General features: G+C 34.2%; 2 protein-coding genes across 2 annotated transcripts; one reads left to right on the top strand and one right to left on the bottom strand.

The window, feature by feature from the left end:
- On the top strand, window positions 951-3,582 carry LOC105156934 (histidine-containing phosphotransfer protein 1). Its single transcript, XM_011073203.2, has 6 exons — window positions 951-1,301; window positions 1,438-1,568; window positions 1,763-1,831; window positions 2,518-2,589; window positions 2,707-2,779; window positions 3,332-3,582. The coding sequence occupies exons 1-6, from the start codon at window positions 1,242-1,244 to the stop codon at window positions 3,389-3,391; spliced, it is 465 nt and encodes a 154-aa protein (XP_011071505.1). The 5' UTR covers window positions 951-1,241; the 3' UTR covers window positions 3,392-3,582.
- LOC105156933 (squamosa promoter-binding-like protein 7) lies at window positions 5,285-13,399 on the bottom strand. The gene is made up of 10 exons (XM_011073202.2): window positions 12,550-13,399; window positions 11,315-11,487; window positions 10,817-11,040; window positions 10,647-10,721; window positions 10,428-10,535; window positions 9,876-9,993; window positions 8,962-9,097; window positions 8,069-8,222; window positions 6,670-7,203; window positions 5,285-5,963 (listed from the first exon to the last, which is right to left on the bottom strand). The coding sequence occupies exons 1-10, from the start codon at window positions 13,089-13,091 to the stop codon at window positions 5,667-5,669; spliced, it is 2,361 nt and encodes a 786-aa protein (XP_011071504.1). The 5' UTR covers window positions 13,092-13,399; the 3' UTR covers window positions 5,285-5,666.

The following is a 14,897-nucleotide window of genomic DNA, read 5'->3' as shown; positions in this document are numbered from 1 at the left end:
TTTGACCAGATCCCTTTTTAATTTATCCAATTATTAAAAAAGACCCTAAAGGAGTAGTGTTCGCGAGCGTTTTAGAAAATTATTTTTCAACTTTTGGATTCAAAAAAGCATTTTTTAAGTATTTGGGATATCAGCTTTTACTTCTGAAACAATTAAAAAAAATATTTTTAGGCCAAAAGTTAAAAGCAGCTTGTGGGTACTTTTAGTTGCTTTGGTTTTTTTGTAAATAAATTCAATTTTATTTTTTACTGCTTTACCTTTATAATAATCTTAATTCAACTTGCCGTTTTGATTTACTTTTAGAATTATATATTTTAAATTGATATTAAAATTTTTAAATAATTCAAATAATTTAACAATAATCAAATTTATATTTTCACATATCTAATATTTTAAAATCTTTATATTTCATTTTCTATATCATCTAACTACATTATTTTATTCACATATTCCGTTCACATATTATTATTTGATTAATTAATAAAAGATATATATTCTTTTACAATCATGTGAATTTTGTTATTGTATATGAGTCAATAATTAATAGGAGTATTACTAAATCAAATATGTTTTTAAATATTTTTAAAAAAATAAATATGAAATATACTAATCAAAATAAAATTATTATTTTTTTATAGAAAAATAGTTCTTATTGATAAACAATAATTGAAATAATAAGTAAAAAATAATATCTTTTTAACACATAGGACAAAGCCGGCTTTTTTAATCAATTACGTTTATTTTTGAAGTGATTTTTCTCCAAATATTATCCAATTTAACTTTTATCTATTTTTTTATTAATTTTACAAATACAATCCACTTTTAATTATAATCTAATTTTTAATTTTACCTACACAAATTACTTGTTTAAAAGTAGAAATTTTTGCAAATATTACTTTAACAAGCTGAAAAATGAGGGTATTTCTATCAAATCAAGGCATGGTAGTGGGTGTAAGTTTCAGAATTTCTGTGATTTAACACATCATACAAATCCAAAACCCCCAAAAAGGAGAAGACTCCAAATCACTTCAAAAGTTTGGATCTTCCTCTGCTCTGCTGCACTCTGTCTACAACGCATTAAATTCACCAAATGCCCTTTTCAATCAACCATTTATAACCCTTGATTGTACCATTTATTCCTCAAGATCTCCCACTTCCAATCATATCTCTCTCTCTTCCCCCTTCTTTTGTTTTTGTCCAACACCCAAAGAAAAAGGGAAGAGCCCATTAGGAGGAAAGCTATGGAGGTGGATCAGCTGCAGAGGAGTTTTCTTGAATACAGTCGTCTTTTGTTTCATGAGGTAAGATTAGATGAATTTTAAATGATTTATTTATTTATTTTTAGTTATAATTGGTGTGTTTTTGTGGTGAATTCTTGAATTCTTTTTTGGGGTTTGATTTTGATGGGTTTTTTGGTGGTTGGGTTGGAATTTGAAGGGGTTCTTGGATGGTCAGTTCAGTCAGCTGCAGCTACTTCAAGATGAGAGCAACCCTGATTTTGTGCTTGAAGTTGTGTCCCTCTTCTTTGAGGATTCTGAAAGGCTTCTCAATGATCTCACCATAGCATTGTAAGTATTCCTCTCTCTCTCTCTCTATATATATATATATATGTATATATGTATATATATATGTGCTTGTGTGTGTGTGTGTGACCGTAAGAGCAAACAAATTGCAGTTGTTGCGAGAAACCTTAATACATAAAGATGAAGTTAGAGCTATTTATTTCTCTTCTTTAGGATGATAGTGAGTATTATTGATGCAGAGATCAGCAGAATGTAGACTTCAAGAAGCTAGATGCTCATGTTCACCAGTTCAAAGGCAGTAGCTCAAGGTATAGAACTGGCCTTTTTTCTTCTGATTTCATATCAAACTCAATAGATAAATACAGGCAGGTCCTTTTTTTTCCCCTGTGATGCGGAAGATTCTCACCCAAACCGGGCTTGGCTCACCAAACTAATCACACAACAAGTACACTTGTGGTATGCACACGCCAAGTCTATTGTACTTGATACATAATTGGTTCAGGTTCGACCAAACTCGGTGCCCATGCATAGTAGACAAAAGAAAACTAACATATTCTTTGTTTGGAAGTAATTGGACCATCACTTTCCTATATAGGAGAAACCATTGAGCTTACTCTGTTAAAATACAAGGAAACAAAAGCTATAATGCTACTCGGACGGATAACACTTCCCTAATGATGAATTTTCAATGAAAAACTAAGTTTAGGGGAACTAGGAGTGATTCAAGATATGTGTTTCAATGAGTTGGTTTGACGGTGAAAAGAAAAGAAGAGCATCGTATATCAATGTGATCATTCTTTGAGGTTTAGAGTAAGTTGGAGAGATATGGTTTTCCCAGAATTTATGCAATTTCAGGCTTCGATTAAGATAGCTGGGATTCCGTCCGATCGCTACCGGTGTTTACTAACGGAGATCCCAACAGGGCTATTATTAGATGTTCAATATCCTTATTTTTGTTCCGAGTGATAAAACATGGTGAATTTTTTTATGACAGCATTGGTGCTCAGAGAGTCAAGAATGTCTGTATCGCTTTCCGCAACTTGTGTGACGAGCAAAATGCTGAAGGGTAAGGAAATTTGTAATCTTGTCCTCTCATTTTCATCTTCCATTATATGGGATTGGATAAAGCAGAGTAAAAAAACCATACTGTAGAAAATGTAGTTATATTTCTGAGTTTTATCAGGTGCCTGAGATGCTTGCAACAAGTGAAGCAAGAGTACTTGCTAGTCAAGACCAAGCTCGAGGCCCTACTACGGGTGTGTTTTCGATAACTTTCCTCGTGCATTTTTTGACATTTGAGAAAAAAGCGACATCAAGAAGGCGCTAAAGTTGTTCTCTGCAATTCTTGTTAGAGGCTGTTCGGATAGATTCATTTAAAAGATTTTACAAATCCACAGGAGCTTACAATATGATCTTTTTTTCCTCTGAAAATAGTTATTGAAATGTTTGGACAAAATAAGATCATCAAATACTAGAAATGATAATTCTGTAATTAATTTGCTAAAAAATGATGGACTTAGTTAAGATTTTGGAAATAAGTCAGACATATTGAAACTTCTTATTTTAGGATCTTACAAGTTACTTTTTCGGAAAATTTGCCAAGCACTCTACAGTGTTTTATAAGCTCTCAAACATCTTAGATTACATCCTAAACAAACAACCTTTGGTGCCAAACTTGACAACATAGTCGTTTCTCTAGGAACTTTTCGTGATGTTTCTGTCCTGTATCGAGGAATACGTGTCAAACATATCCAGGGACGGCATGATAAACGCGTGATTATGACTTGAATTATGGTTTTTTATTTCAGTTGGAGCAACAGATTGTGGCAGCTGGAGGAGCAATTCCCATGTTGAATGAATTTTGTTGAGTCAAATGGAAGTTGTACTGAGTGGTGGAGGAGGAATTTTCTTATGAGTTCTTATGTTGAATCTATCACTTTGGTTAAGGCTAAGGTTGTTGTTGTATGGGATTGCATCAGAAGTGATTGTTCTTCTGCTTCTTTGTCTGAACCGTGGAAAAAATCCTCTGTCAATAATCCATTTCGATTGTCTTCTTATCTTGTACTGGTTTGAAGGTTGTGTTTGGACCTTGAGTTTTACACACACAAACTAGAATTTCTAAAAATGTACTTACTTCGTGGCGACGCTCACTCGATGTGTGTGTATAATTTAAATTTTTATCATGTTTATATAACTGAATAAATGATAGAGAAGAAAAATGAACTAACAACTTACCAAATTTATTGAAAATATTTAACTTTTTATATGTATTAAGAAACTTATTGCTAACATCAAGTGATTACAGGGATTATTGTTCTTGGAGAAAGAATAAGTACTTTGAGGGTACTCTAATCAAAGCACAACATTAGTTACTCTAAGAGTGTTTGCCAAAGTTTTGAAAAAGCGTTTTCAGCTTTCAGTACCGAAAATCATTTTGAAAGTGTTTGGGATATTGGTTTTTATTTTTGAAATTGTTAAAAAAAGTGTTTTTAAATCAGAAGTAGCTGCGTCGGTATTTTTATAAACAAATTGAACTTTATTTTACTATTTTAACCTCATGATAATCGTAATTCAACTTACTGGTTTAAAATTGTATGTTTAAAGTTGATATTGGAGTTTTCAAATAATTGATAGTAATCAAATTTATACTTTCATATATTTAATAGTTTAGAATTTTTGTATTTTTATTTGCTATATTAATTAATTATATTGATCCTATATCATTAAAAAAATATAAATTGACGGCTATGATAAATCAATAAAATAATTTTTTTTCCGTTGTCATGCAAAAGTTTAATTATTGTGTATCAGTCAACGATTATATTACATAGTAGAAGCATTATTAAATTAAACATTTAATTTTTTAATTAATATGTTCAGAAAGTTAAATATTGAAATGTACTAATGAAAATAAAAATTATCATTTTTGGTGGAAAAATAATTATTGACAAACAAGTGCAAATATACGTCAAAACTAATATCTTTTTTAACATAAAGGGACAAACGATCTTTAATCAGTTAAGAAAGTAATTCATTTTTTTAAAGACTATCCAATTGAAATTTTATCTGCTTTTCACTTTTTGTACAAATACTATACACTTTTAATTTTGGTACAAAATTTAATTTATTCTTAAAAAAAAAGAAAAAGAAAAATTCACAAACACTCCCTAAAATCCTCACACTAAATAAATAGTAAACATAGATAAAGCGCATATAAGATTATTTGTGGTTTTGGGAATCCTTTCTTCTCAGTAAAATCAAAGATCTAAATATAGTGCAAATTTTGTAGCTTATGGTCAAACTGTTCTTACTTGCTGTGTCAAAATGATAATATAAGTTAATATAAATTTAAATATTATATATTTATTGGATATAAAAATATTAAATGATTTTAAATAAAGAAATAAACCATTTAAGCACAACATAAACTCCAATTTTAAATATTAATGGAGGATAGGATTATGATGATCCTTATCATCATGTAATAATTGAATCTTTATTAGTGGGGATGACTAATTGCTTGCCCTTGGCCCCACTTTGATGACTAAAGTATTTTTTTAAGTTATCTTTCTCAATAATGAAAAGTGAAACGACTATCTACCACTTGTGATTTGTTTCTGTTCATATTGTGATCCTGAAATCTGAGCACCTATACCACTGGTATACAAGTTCTACCCTGCAACTTGGCCATTACAAGAGCTCACAACAATGCATGAATCAGATCAAAACTCTCTAGGACATTGTAATCACAAAAACCAACAGATCCCAACAAATTTTCTAGTACAAACAAATTTTATCAACAGTCATTTTGCTCATAGAAAGAGTACTAATACATCAGGTAAGAAATACTAACAAGACTCTACATTAGATGTTGGTTTGCTTGGTTCCTCATCAGATAGAAACAAATTATACATGAAAAGAAACATGTAAACGAGCTTTCGGCTGGTGTACCAGAAAGCTTTCATCGGTTCTCATGTAGCAGAGCCAGGTATTATCATGTTCCCCCCTGCAAATTCCTCAGGGTTTAAGTACAGAAATTCCCCAGCCCGGTATATGTTCAAACTAAACATCCAACGAAGTGTACATACAGTATGTACAGATGAGAGACAAAACCTCTAAGGCGATGGAAAAATCTGATTATCATTAAGTGTTGTCAAACAAACACCTCTGGATAGTGGTGACGATCAGGTCAACCCGTTGAGGGTGGAGGACGATCGAACATATACCAAAACAAACACCAATGGCAGCAATTGCCATGATAAGAAGCCGGGAAGTAGAAAACATTCTCGTTAACAACCGACTGGAAGACTTTCCCAGCGTTTCCTGATGATTAACATCCATGATCACCTCTTGTTTTAGCAGAGGAAGTGTCAGGCTTTCATCTAGAGATGGTGAGGGCACGTTGAGCCCAAGCATATTCTTCACCATTCTTTGCACAACCTGAAAAATAGGGATCACCATCCCCTCATCTATCAGATAGAAGACTTGCACCATAATTTTGTTCAGACACACAGTTCAGAAGTAGAAAATTTTGCTATAACATACTCGTCTAAACTGATTCTAGTGCAATCCCATCTATGAAATTTTATGTCCTCAAACATCCTGCTCAAGAGTGCATATAATACTTTAGCTTTTCCATTAAAGGTAATAACACATGATTCTTTCTTCACTCAGATGCCGATTGGAGAAGCTATAATATCTGTCTTTAGTTCAGCTGTGTCATGCATCATCTATTACATTGACCTCCTATATCATTGATTTAATTACAAATGTTCAAGCCAAATTCAGACTTGAACAGCTGTTTTTCTTTTTCTTTTTCTTTTTTTCCCAATACAATTAGTTTTACATTTGTAGTCTTTTATATTGATCTTTAGCACAGAAGAAAATACCAGCTACCAGAATAACACAATTTGAAAATTGTGGTGAATGCCATTAGTCTCATACACACACAACATGCCAATGGTAGTTATATAAAGATAATAAATTTTTAATCATTTCAAATGTTCAAGCTTCACATTTTTAAATGAACTTTTTATAAAATAATATAACCGTTTCATATGTTCATGCTTTACATGTTTTACTAAACTAGTAAATGTTAGCTTTCATGGAAAGTTATAAAAATATGTCAAGAGATCTGAGGTCTTACCTGATTAGCAGCTGGAATGACAGAGACAGTATCATTTTGGCAGCTGTGACTGTAAAAATTTCCATGCCCTGCAGGGATCACTGAAATGTCTTTTACCATTAATTTATGTGCCAGCCTATGTTGCGCAATATCCATATTTTTCTGTAATAATCTCATGTCGGAATCAGATGTTCCAGTGACCATATTGTTATCTATGGCGGATTTCAGAGAGAAAAATACTCTCTCCAAAACAACAGAAGACTCTTTTTCTATCAGAAAGTTCAATAAACAGTTGAATCTTTGTATATGGGAAGATGTCAACTGTTGCTCCGGTACAGGTTTTTTCAACAACCACGCCACATCTAAAACAAACTCTGATAACAGTGTTTGTCTTGAAGCAAAAGCTTCACATGCAGTCGGGGAAGGAGAAGATTTTCGTTCTTGGGAGGAGACAGGTGCGTCAAACTTATGTTGCAACATTTCCATTTCTGCACAGGTGTCCTTGTCACCCACAAGAATTGGGATGAAGTTGGATAAGCCAGACTGGTTCTCAACCTGCAGAGGCAGCCCATATATGTAAAGAATGAAATGCAATTATAACTTAACTAGTAACTCCATTCTTCTTGCAGCAACTCAAGTATCAATTTCATCTGAAATATCATCACATAACATTATCAAAACCTATTAATACCCATTGATCTAAAGGGTGGAGAGGAAATAAAATTCCAACATCACCCAGGTTTGCCACTTTTACTTTACATTTGAACTCAACAAGGGTTTATTTTTGGTTTATAACACCCCATGTCAACAGAAATTAACATTTTTGGAATTAATATAGAATATGTTTCACTAAAACAAAGACTAAACTTTCAGCTCCAGTAACACAGGGAAGGGTAAATGACAGGCCAAATTCTTATTCTGACTAGCAGAGGGCACCTATCACTGGAGCAGAACTATAAGATTCGTAGGACATTATTATGAATCATCTAACTTGTGAAACAAAGTGCAATCATCAATCAGGAGCCATTTTCATTTTTTCAGTAAGTACATTCCTCAAACCCTATCTATATGATGTAGGCAAAGCAAATGCAATAGATTATATCATTTCATGCATGATGCGCACCCAAGTTCAAAATCAAAAACATTGATTCCACAAGTTTGTAAATGCAGAATCAGAACTTTATCACACTTGCCACATCCTTTATTCAATAAAGTATCTACCTAGCAGTCAAAAACACATAAAACTACTCGAACCTACTTTTAAGAGTTGATGGTAATGATATTAAATAAATTGTGATTCAGAATCTGGCACGACAGTGAAATAACTGATCTCCATACTTAGGCCTCTACAGAAAAGGAGTTCTACACAATTGCAGAACAGATAGCAGGATGGCAAAGGGCAAAGAGAGCTAGATCTCACCTCAATAAAAGCAGGGCCAAAGAGATCCATATTAATTTGAGGGACAAATATCTTCAACAACTGATGGTCGCTGCTGTTGACATCTCCTTTCTCATAACACGATGATACACAAATATTGTATGCTAGGTATCGTCCCGCAAATGATATAAGAAACCTGCAATGCCATTAAAAAATTATATAGGGCCTTAAATTTCGATACAGACACCAAGAAAACAGCATATGAAGGATAAGAACAGGAATTATCAACACTAACCACAAAATTTTTGACAGAAATATTAAATATCAACTAAAACCATATCTTCCCTACGAACCCAATGAGAATCTAATTTGGCATCTAGCACCCCAGATATGATGTCCAACATTTGACAAATAATCTCCACACTATAAAATCATTATCGGGATAACCATCCACTCTTATAACCTAGTCAACGCACTTAGCTCTGATTGCCTATTCACCTAACTTAAGATCGACCTATCTCATAATATGCAATTACCTGCAGCTGTACAACTATTTTCTAAATTTCAAACACTTCATCCCAATTCTTCCTCCTCGCCCTTCCCCATTTGCATAGAGAGGAGCTAGAGGAGTGGAAACGCATTTGAGACCTGGTAAAACGAATACCACCCATGGCACAGAACAATTCTTCTTCTCATTTGTCCCTCTTCACATTTTCAAGCTTCTAATTGCTATATGGTCCAACTAACCGAGATTGTGGTTGCATATCTTGGTATCACAAAATATCAGACAACAGATCGTGCAAGTAACAGAAGAATTTTACATCAAGGACTTCAATGTGATGCCAAACTAGAAAATTAATTGCTAAATAGATAGATTAACCCCGCATAAAGAAATTTACAAAATACTTCCTCCCGAGATATGCATCATATCATACCGAAAGTTTGGTTGCAGCAGATAACTTCCGCAGGCCACAAGTTCCATAGGCCTTCCAGCCTCAAAGCAAGTTGGATAAATATAATGAAGCTTTGGAGCTCGATCCTTCATTTTGACTTTCACTACTGAACTTGCATCTGTTTCCACAAGGATCAAACAAATTTCAGTAATACATGACAGTAACAATTGGTCTTTAGGCTTTATGTGATTATCAATTAAATAAACCCCATTGTGCAAAATCTTTTTCACCAGAGGCAAATCGCCAAACTGTTCGAGACTACAATCCTCGTATTGAAGAAACTAAAACACTCCCAGCATTATCATGCAGCTCGTGCCCATTACTGCTTTACTCGTGCCAATTACTGATTATAAGAAACCATGCTTCACAAACAGGATGTAGATTAATTGGATCATCATTTCTTCATTGGCATACATTCTTCAGGATATGAAAATAAGTTGTAAAATCCATAATAACAATGTCTAACACAGAAGTAACGTATCATCAATGATAAGTTGTCCCTCATTCGATTTACAAGGCAAAAACAGTGACTTTTGCAACGATTACCTTGCAAACCTAAAAGGTTAAGACAAGTCAAAGGAAATAGAAATGCAGAGAACAGTGTTTACACTAATTTCTAACAGAATAACTTCTCCATTTCTAATTTTTGCTCATGTTTTTATCATTTCATAGAATGGAAATTTTACCAGAAACTACCCTCACGTAAAATAATAATGGGCACACCTACCCTTTCTTCACTACTTTAAATGGCAAATGTTTAAGGTTACCTAAAACCTTTACTTTCTAAACTTTTACCAAGACCTCTGTGCCAGGTCAAACTAGGACAACAGTTCTGCAATAAAATGGGAAATGAAACATGAGACACGAATGGTATAAGTAATTCTGAGCCAACTGACCTTTTGAGACACGAAACATCATGTCATTTAGATAAACATGCATTGTGCCTCTTCCAGAAAGCATGCTCCCAGGTGAAGCAACAAGGTCTTTTATACATAGAGCTGGTTCTGCCAATAACTGCTTAATGCAAAGAATCAAACAATTACGCCCACAAAGAATTTATAAGGCTTGGACTCCATGAACATTTTAGAAACCATGCACAATAAATATAAATTAACAACAAGAATAGACATTAAAAGAGTCACATTAGGATTTGATGCACTTTATCAGGTTGAAGGTAATTCAATGCTAAATATGTCTACAAACAGATATTGAAAGATATCCTGTGTAGCTTCCCTAATAGAGGGCATACTACGACAGCACTCAACGACCAGGATACTCTTAGATGGAACAACCTTTTACTTTTTAAGCATCATATTACAGAATCTCCACATATAAATATACTTACACATTTAACACACTTATATTAATAACAGATAATGGATAATGGATCATGGATGACATTACCTAAATTATTAACAAACTAGGAATAAAGATAAGATCCAGTATACCTTAAGCCACACTGGCTTTGGCATTGCGATAAAAGCTGTCAAAATTGTACACCCTGGACGAATATACCCTTCCAACTCAATGGGCATGCTAGCCAACCATTGAAATATCTGTTAATGTAGGTACCACTATGTTAGCCAGAACCCAAAATGTCTTTTATATAAAGAAACATTTATTTCTCTCCCTTGTATACTAAACTGCAATATTAATGTTTAGAATACTTGATGTCGAAGCCGTCGAGGAAACTCTGCTGGATTCCAGTCATAGAGCTTGAAGGAGATCCTACCAGCAGGGCACTGCAAGAACATCATAACAATCCAGACTAACTTAAGCTAGATTCACTGAGGAACAGGATAAAAAGACAGAAAGCAGCAGTGAGGCATGCAGATACCACAGAGGAAAAAGTGCTCTTGTTTTCGCAGTTGGACGGAGAATGTTTGTATCTTGGGTTCTGTCTATCCCCAACGATATGAGCTTCGTCAAAGGCGGGAAATGATACAACACTATCACTTTGGAGACTGTGAGACCCAAGAGCAGAGCACAGTGTGGAGACATGCCCATCTGACTCCAATAACATTTCCTTTTCCTCAAGCTGACTGCTAACACATAATCCATCTGGACCACCAAATTTGATTAGCATGGCAAATCACTTGAGTGCAAATTGCTAAACACATAAATGGTTGTAAGAAAAAAACAAAGAACAATAATATCCCCTAAATCCAATTGTCAAGACTAATAAGAGTTAACCAAGAATCTCGCCAAAATTTGCATTGCACATTAAGCAAGTTTATACAATCCTTTAGACCCGTAAAAGAGAAGTAAACAAGGAGACGCGAGAAGCAGTTGGAAGAGGGGAAGATTAGAACCCATGGAGATATATCTGCCATACCTTTTCCAGTATCATCATCGCCACTAACATCATCAACCAAGATAGCCTGTTGAGATTCCTTTTGCATGCCTTCTTTAGAATCATTAGGTTTCCTTCGACGTCTGTTATTGTGCCGTTCTAATTTCCTCCTACAACTACGTTTACCCTCATCAAAATCTGACAAGATATGAAACCTGCAAAAGTTCTAGATGTATTAGCATGATACTCCGAGAAAATTAAGTTCCCATTCATTTTCAGCCATTAACATTAATGCAAATGCAGCGAGCTTTTCTTTTCATAGTGCCAACGTAATAAATACAGAGGGTATGACTAACACCTTGACAAGAACCCATAAATCATGTTGCCACACAGCTGTCTACTCTTCTAAAACTCAGAAGCAACGACCCCTTAATCCAATCCCCAAACACCAAACCGAATGTAGATTCCTTCCAGAAATCTGATATTTGTTGCAGCGGGTGAGGCAGAAGGTCAAAATAAACTGCAAACTCACACTATTGCCATATTTTATCAAGCAAGCAGAAAAAAGATGAACATAATAAGTTCACATATATTGTTTTCTTCAAGGTTTTTACTTACATTTATCCCACCAAAAGTCTAAAATTTCTATATGTATCACTGTGGAGCACTTTCTATCCAGTCATTATCAGACAAGTTAGACATGCCAATAACTCATGCTGAAAACTACGACAAGCTACTCTTGGACATTTTTCTGTCCAAAATTCACCCCAAACCACATTCATATCAATTCAACACACTAAAAACTTGGCCGAGAAGCTCGCTGAACAACTAATTTGAGATTCTTAAATCCAAATTTAATTTTATGGCGATAGCACATGCACTTTATTATTTCCCGAAACTCCGTGATGGCATATGTACCCCTCGATTCACCTCAGTGATCAAATTAAGCTTCTAAGCACCTCTATAAATAGCTATAGCATTGCATCCAAAGTAGAACCAGAGCATAACATCCTGACATTTAGATAACAAATAAATATCTCAAATATGAACATCAAAGCTAACTTTAGTTTGTTCCCATACATCAAGGCAAAAATCATCACCAGCACACACCATATGAGCAAACATTTTCACCTTGACAATGTGTCTAACATCGAAATAATCCGTAGAATTTACTATTAATCGAAACAAGAAATACCCCTTTGACAAATAATCCAAACATCAAAAACTCAATTCGTAGATGTTCCAATCAAACAAGGAAAAAAGAAAGAGGATCTTACTTTCCACACTGCTGGCAATACCTCTTGCTCTCCCCATCTAGCTCCACGGCACTGGCATTTGCACACCGCAGACACACTCTATGCCGCTTATGATACCCTTTAAGCTCGCTAATATCAACCTCGCACCCTGGTACCTGGCACCGAGCTGGGGCGCCACCCGAAGCCCTCAACATCCGGGACCGCTTCTTCCCCGGAAGCGCGGACTCCTCCTCCTCTAACTTCTCATCCAATTCGGGGCAGGCGCATGGGACCCGACCCGCCAAGAAATTCGAGCAAACCAATCTGGGGTCTCTTTTCCTGACCCTGCCCGGCTTTTCCAGACCCGAATTCTCCGACGGTTGACTTTCTTCAATACCGGGCTGTTCGGGTTCGGTCTGGGGAAAGGATATGTGAAGGTTCTCATCGAGATTGAAGTCAAGGAAATCAGACCAGTTGAAGAGTGATGACGAGGTTAGGTCATCGGCAGGAATCCGGTCGGCTGCTGATGGTACACCAGGCACTCTCGGTTCGATTCCTGGGGGCTGCGGCGGGTTTTGCTGCATTTTTTAGGGATTTTTGGGGGCCGAGAAAATGGGAGAAATGAATGGGTATTAGGGGTTAGAAAATTCTTGTGTGTGAGTTTCTTGCAGAAATGTAAGGGGTCAGACAGACAGACAGACAGACTTCTGAGAGCGATGGTGGTGACACGACGACGTGAAAATCTTGACGCGGGTGAGAAGGGGCGGCCGCAGCCGGGGAAGTTTCCTTTGGTTTTGATGATGAAGAAGAAGAAGAAGTGATTGATGGCGGAATCAAATGCTGCTTACTTTTCGTCTCTTTCAATCATTTTCTTCTGTTTTTTTCTTTCCGCCCCAATTTACACTAAAATTTTGTACCATGAAATTAAGCGCACAATAAATATATTACATTTATCGTATAATTAATTTAGATATAAACAAACTTGATCTGAATCAAAATTTTTCATGACTTAACGACGGGCTTATGTTGTTCTTACTGAGTTTAAGATATCACAAATATATTCTATTTATAATGGTTTGTTCTTTTTTGTCTTGTTCGAACATATTAGTTAATTTGAATTATTGATGTCTTGAAATAATCATCGAATTTGAACGTATTGAAACAATCATTAAGTTGTGGTTTCAAGTCCGACGTATCTCTATTTGTGTAATAATTTGTACACTTTGTCTCATTTGAACATCTTCGTTAATTTGTATTATTAATATATTGAGACAATTGTGGAATTTGAACTTACTGAACCAATCGTTAAGTTGCCAGTTCGAGTCATACGTGCATATTTGTATAATGGTTTGTTCTTTTTGTCCTCATTTGGACGTATTAATCTGAATTGTTGATGTATTAAAATAGTCGTTTAATTTGAATATATTGAAATAGTTGCTAAGTAATGAGTTCGAGTCCAATATATGTCTGTATATATAATAATTTGTTATCTTTGTCTCGTTTGAATATATTCATTAATTTAACTTTTGATATATTAAAAATTTTAAATGTATTAAATAATATAGCAAATTATGACTATAAAAAGGGGGGAAAAAAAGAATCATTTTTATATTTCTATACCAATATTTCTTTGATAGGTGGAAAATAATGAAAAATTGAAATATTTTAAGAATTCCACATTAGATACACTAAATTGGTATTGGTAAATTATTAAGATTATAAAGATATTTTATAAATTTTATATTAGCAAATCAAAATAAGCTACTTTAGAGGGCTTGAACTTAATATATTTATTAATGATCCAGCAATCATTAAATAATAATCAATATGCACTCAATGCTTTTACATCACTTAAAGTTTTACTATAATTATTTTAAATGTAAATAAATAAAAATTAATAAAATGGATTTAGCTTGATATGCATGAATAAAAATTATTGGCATTAGATATAATTTAAAAGAAATTATTGAAAAAATGACTACGTTTGAGGGTATTACAGTCCACATATATTCTGACAATCGACGATAATAGTTATAGACCCCTTCTCGCTTCATTAGAATATATTATAATTATATAATTATTTATTGTATAACACACATCAATTAATATTGTCAAATATTTATAATTAACCACTAACCAATTACTATTGAAGTAGAGTCACACACACTATCCACACACTGGTGAGACTCGAACCCACGACATCCTGACGATGGGGTCTGATTTTTGCCAATTAATACCAATTATTAACGTCAATTTTTGCTTTTTAAATAGTGAAACCCAATCTTTAAAATATATATTTTTTATATTTATTTTTAATGATTTGGCTGTTTTGTTCACTTTTTTCTGCATTAAAGTTGGGATTGGATCACTACCTTTTCACCTTAATTTAT

The sequence above is a fragment of the Sesamum indicum genome, linkage group LG3 (assembly GCF_000512975.1).
Source record: "Sesamum indicum cultivar Zhongzhi No. 13 linkage group LG3, S_indicum_v1.0, whole genome shotgun sequence".
NCBI lineage: Eukaryota > Viridiplantae > Streptophyta > Magnoliopsida > Lamiales > Pedaliaceae > Sesamum > Sesamum indicum.
This window is presented reverse-complemented; position numbering and strand designations above follow the sequence as displayed.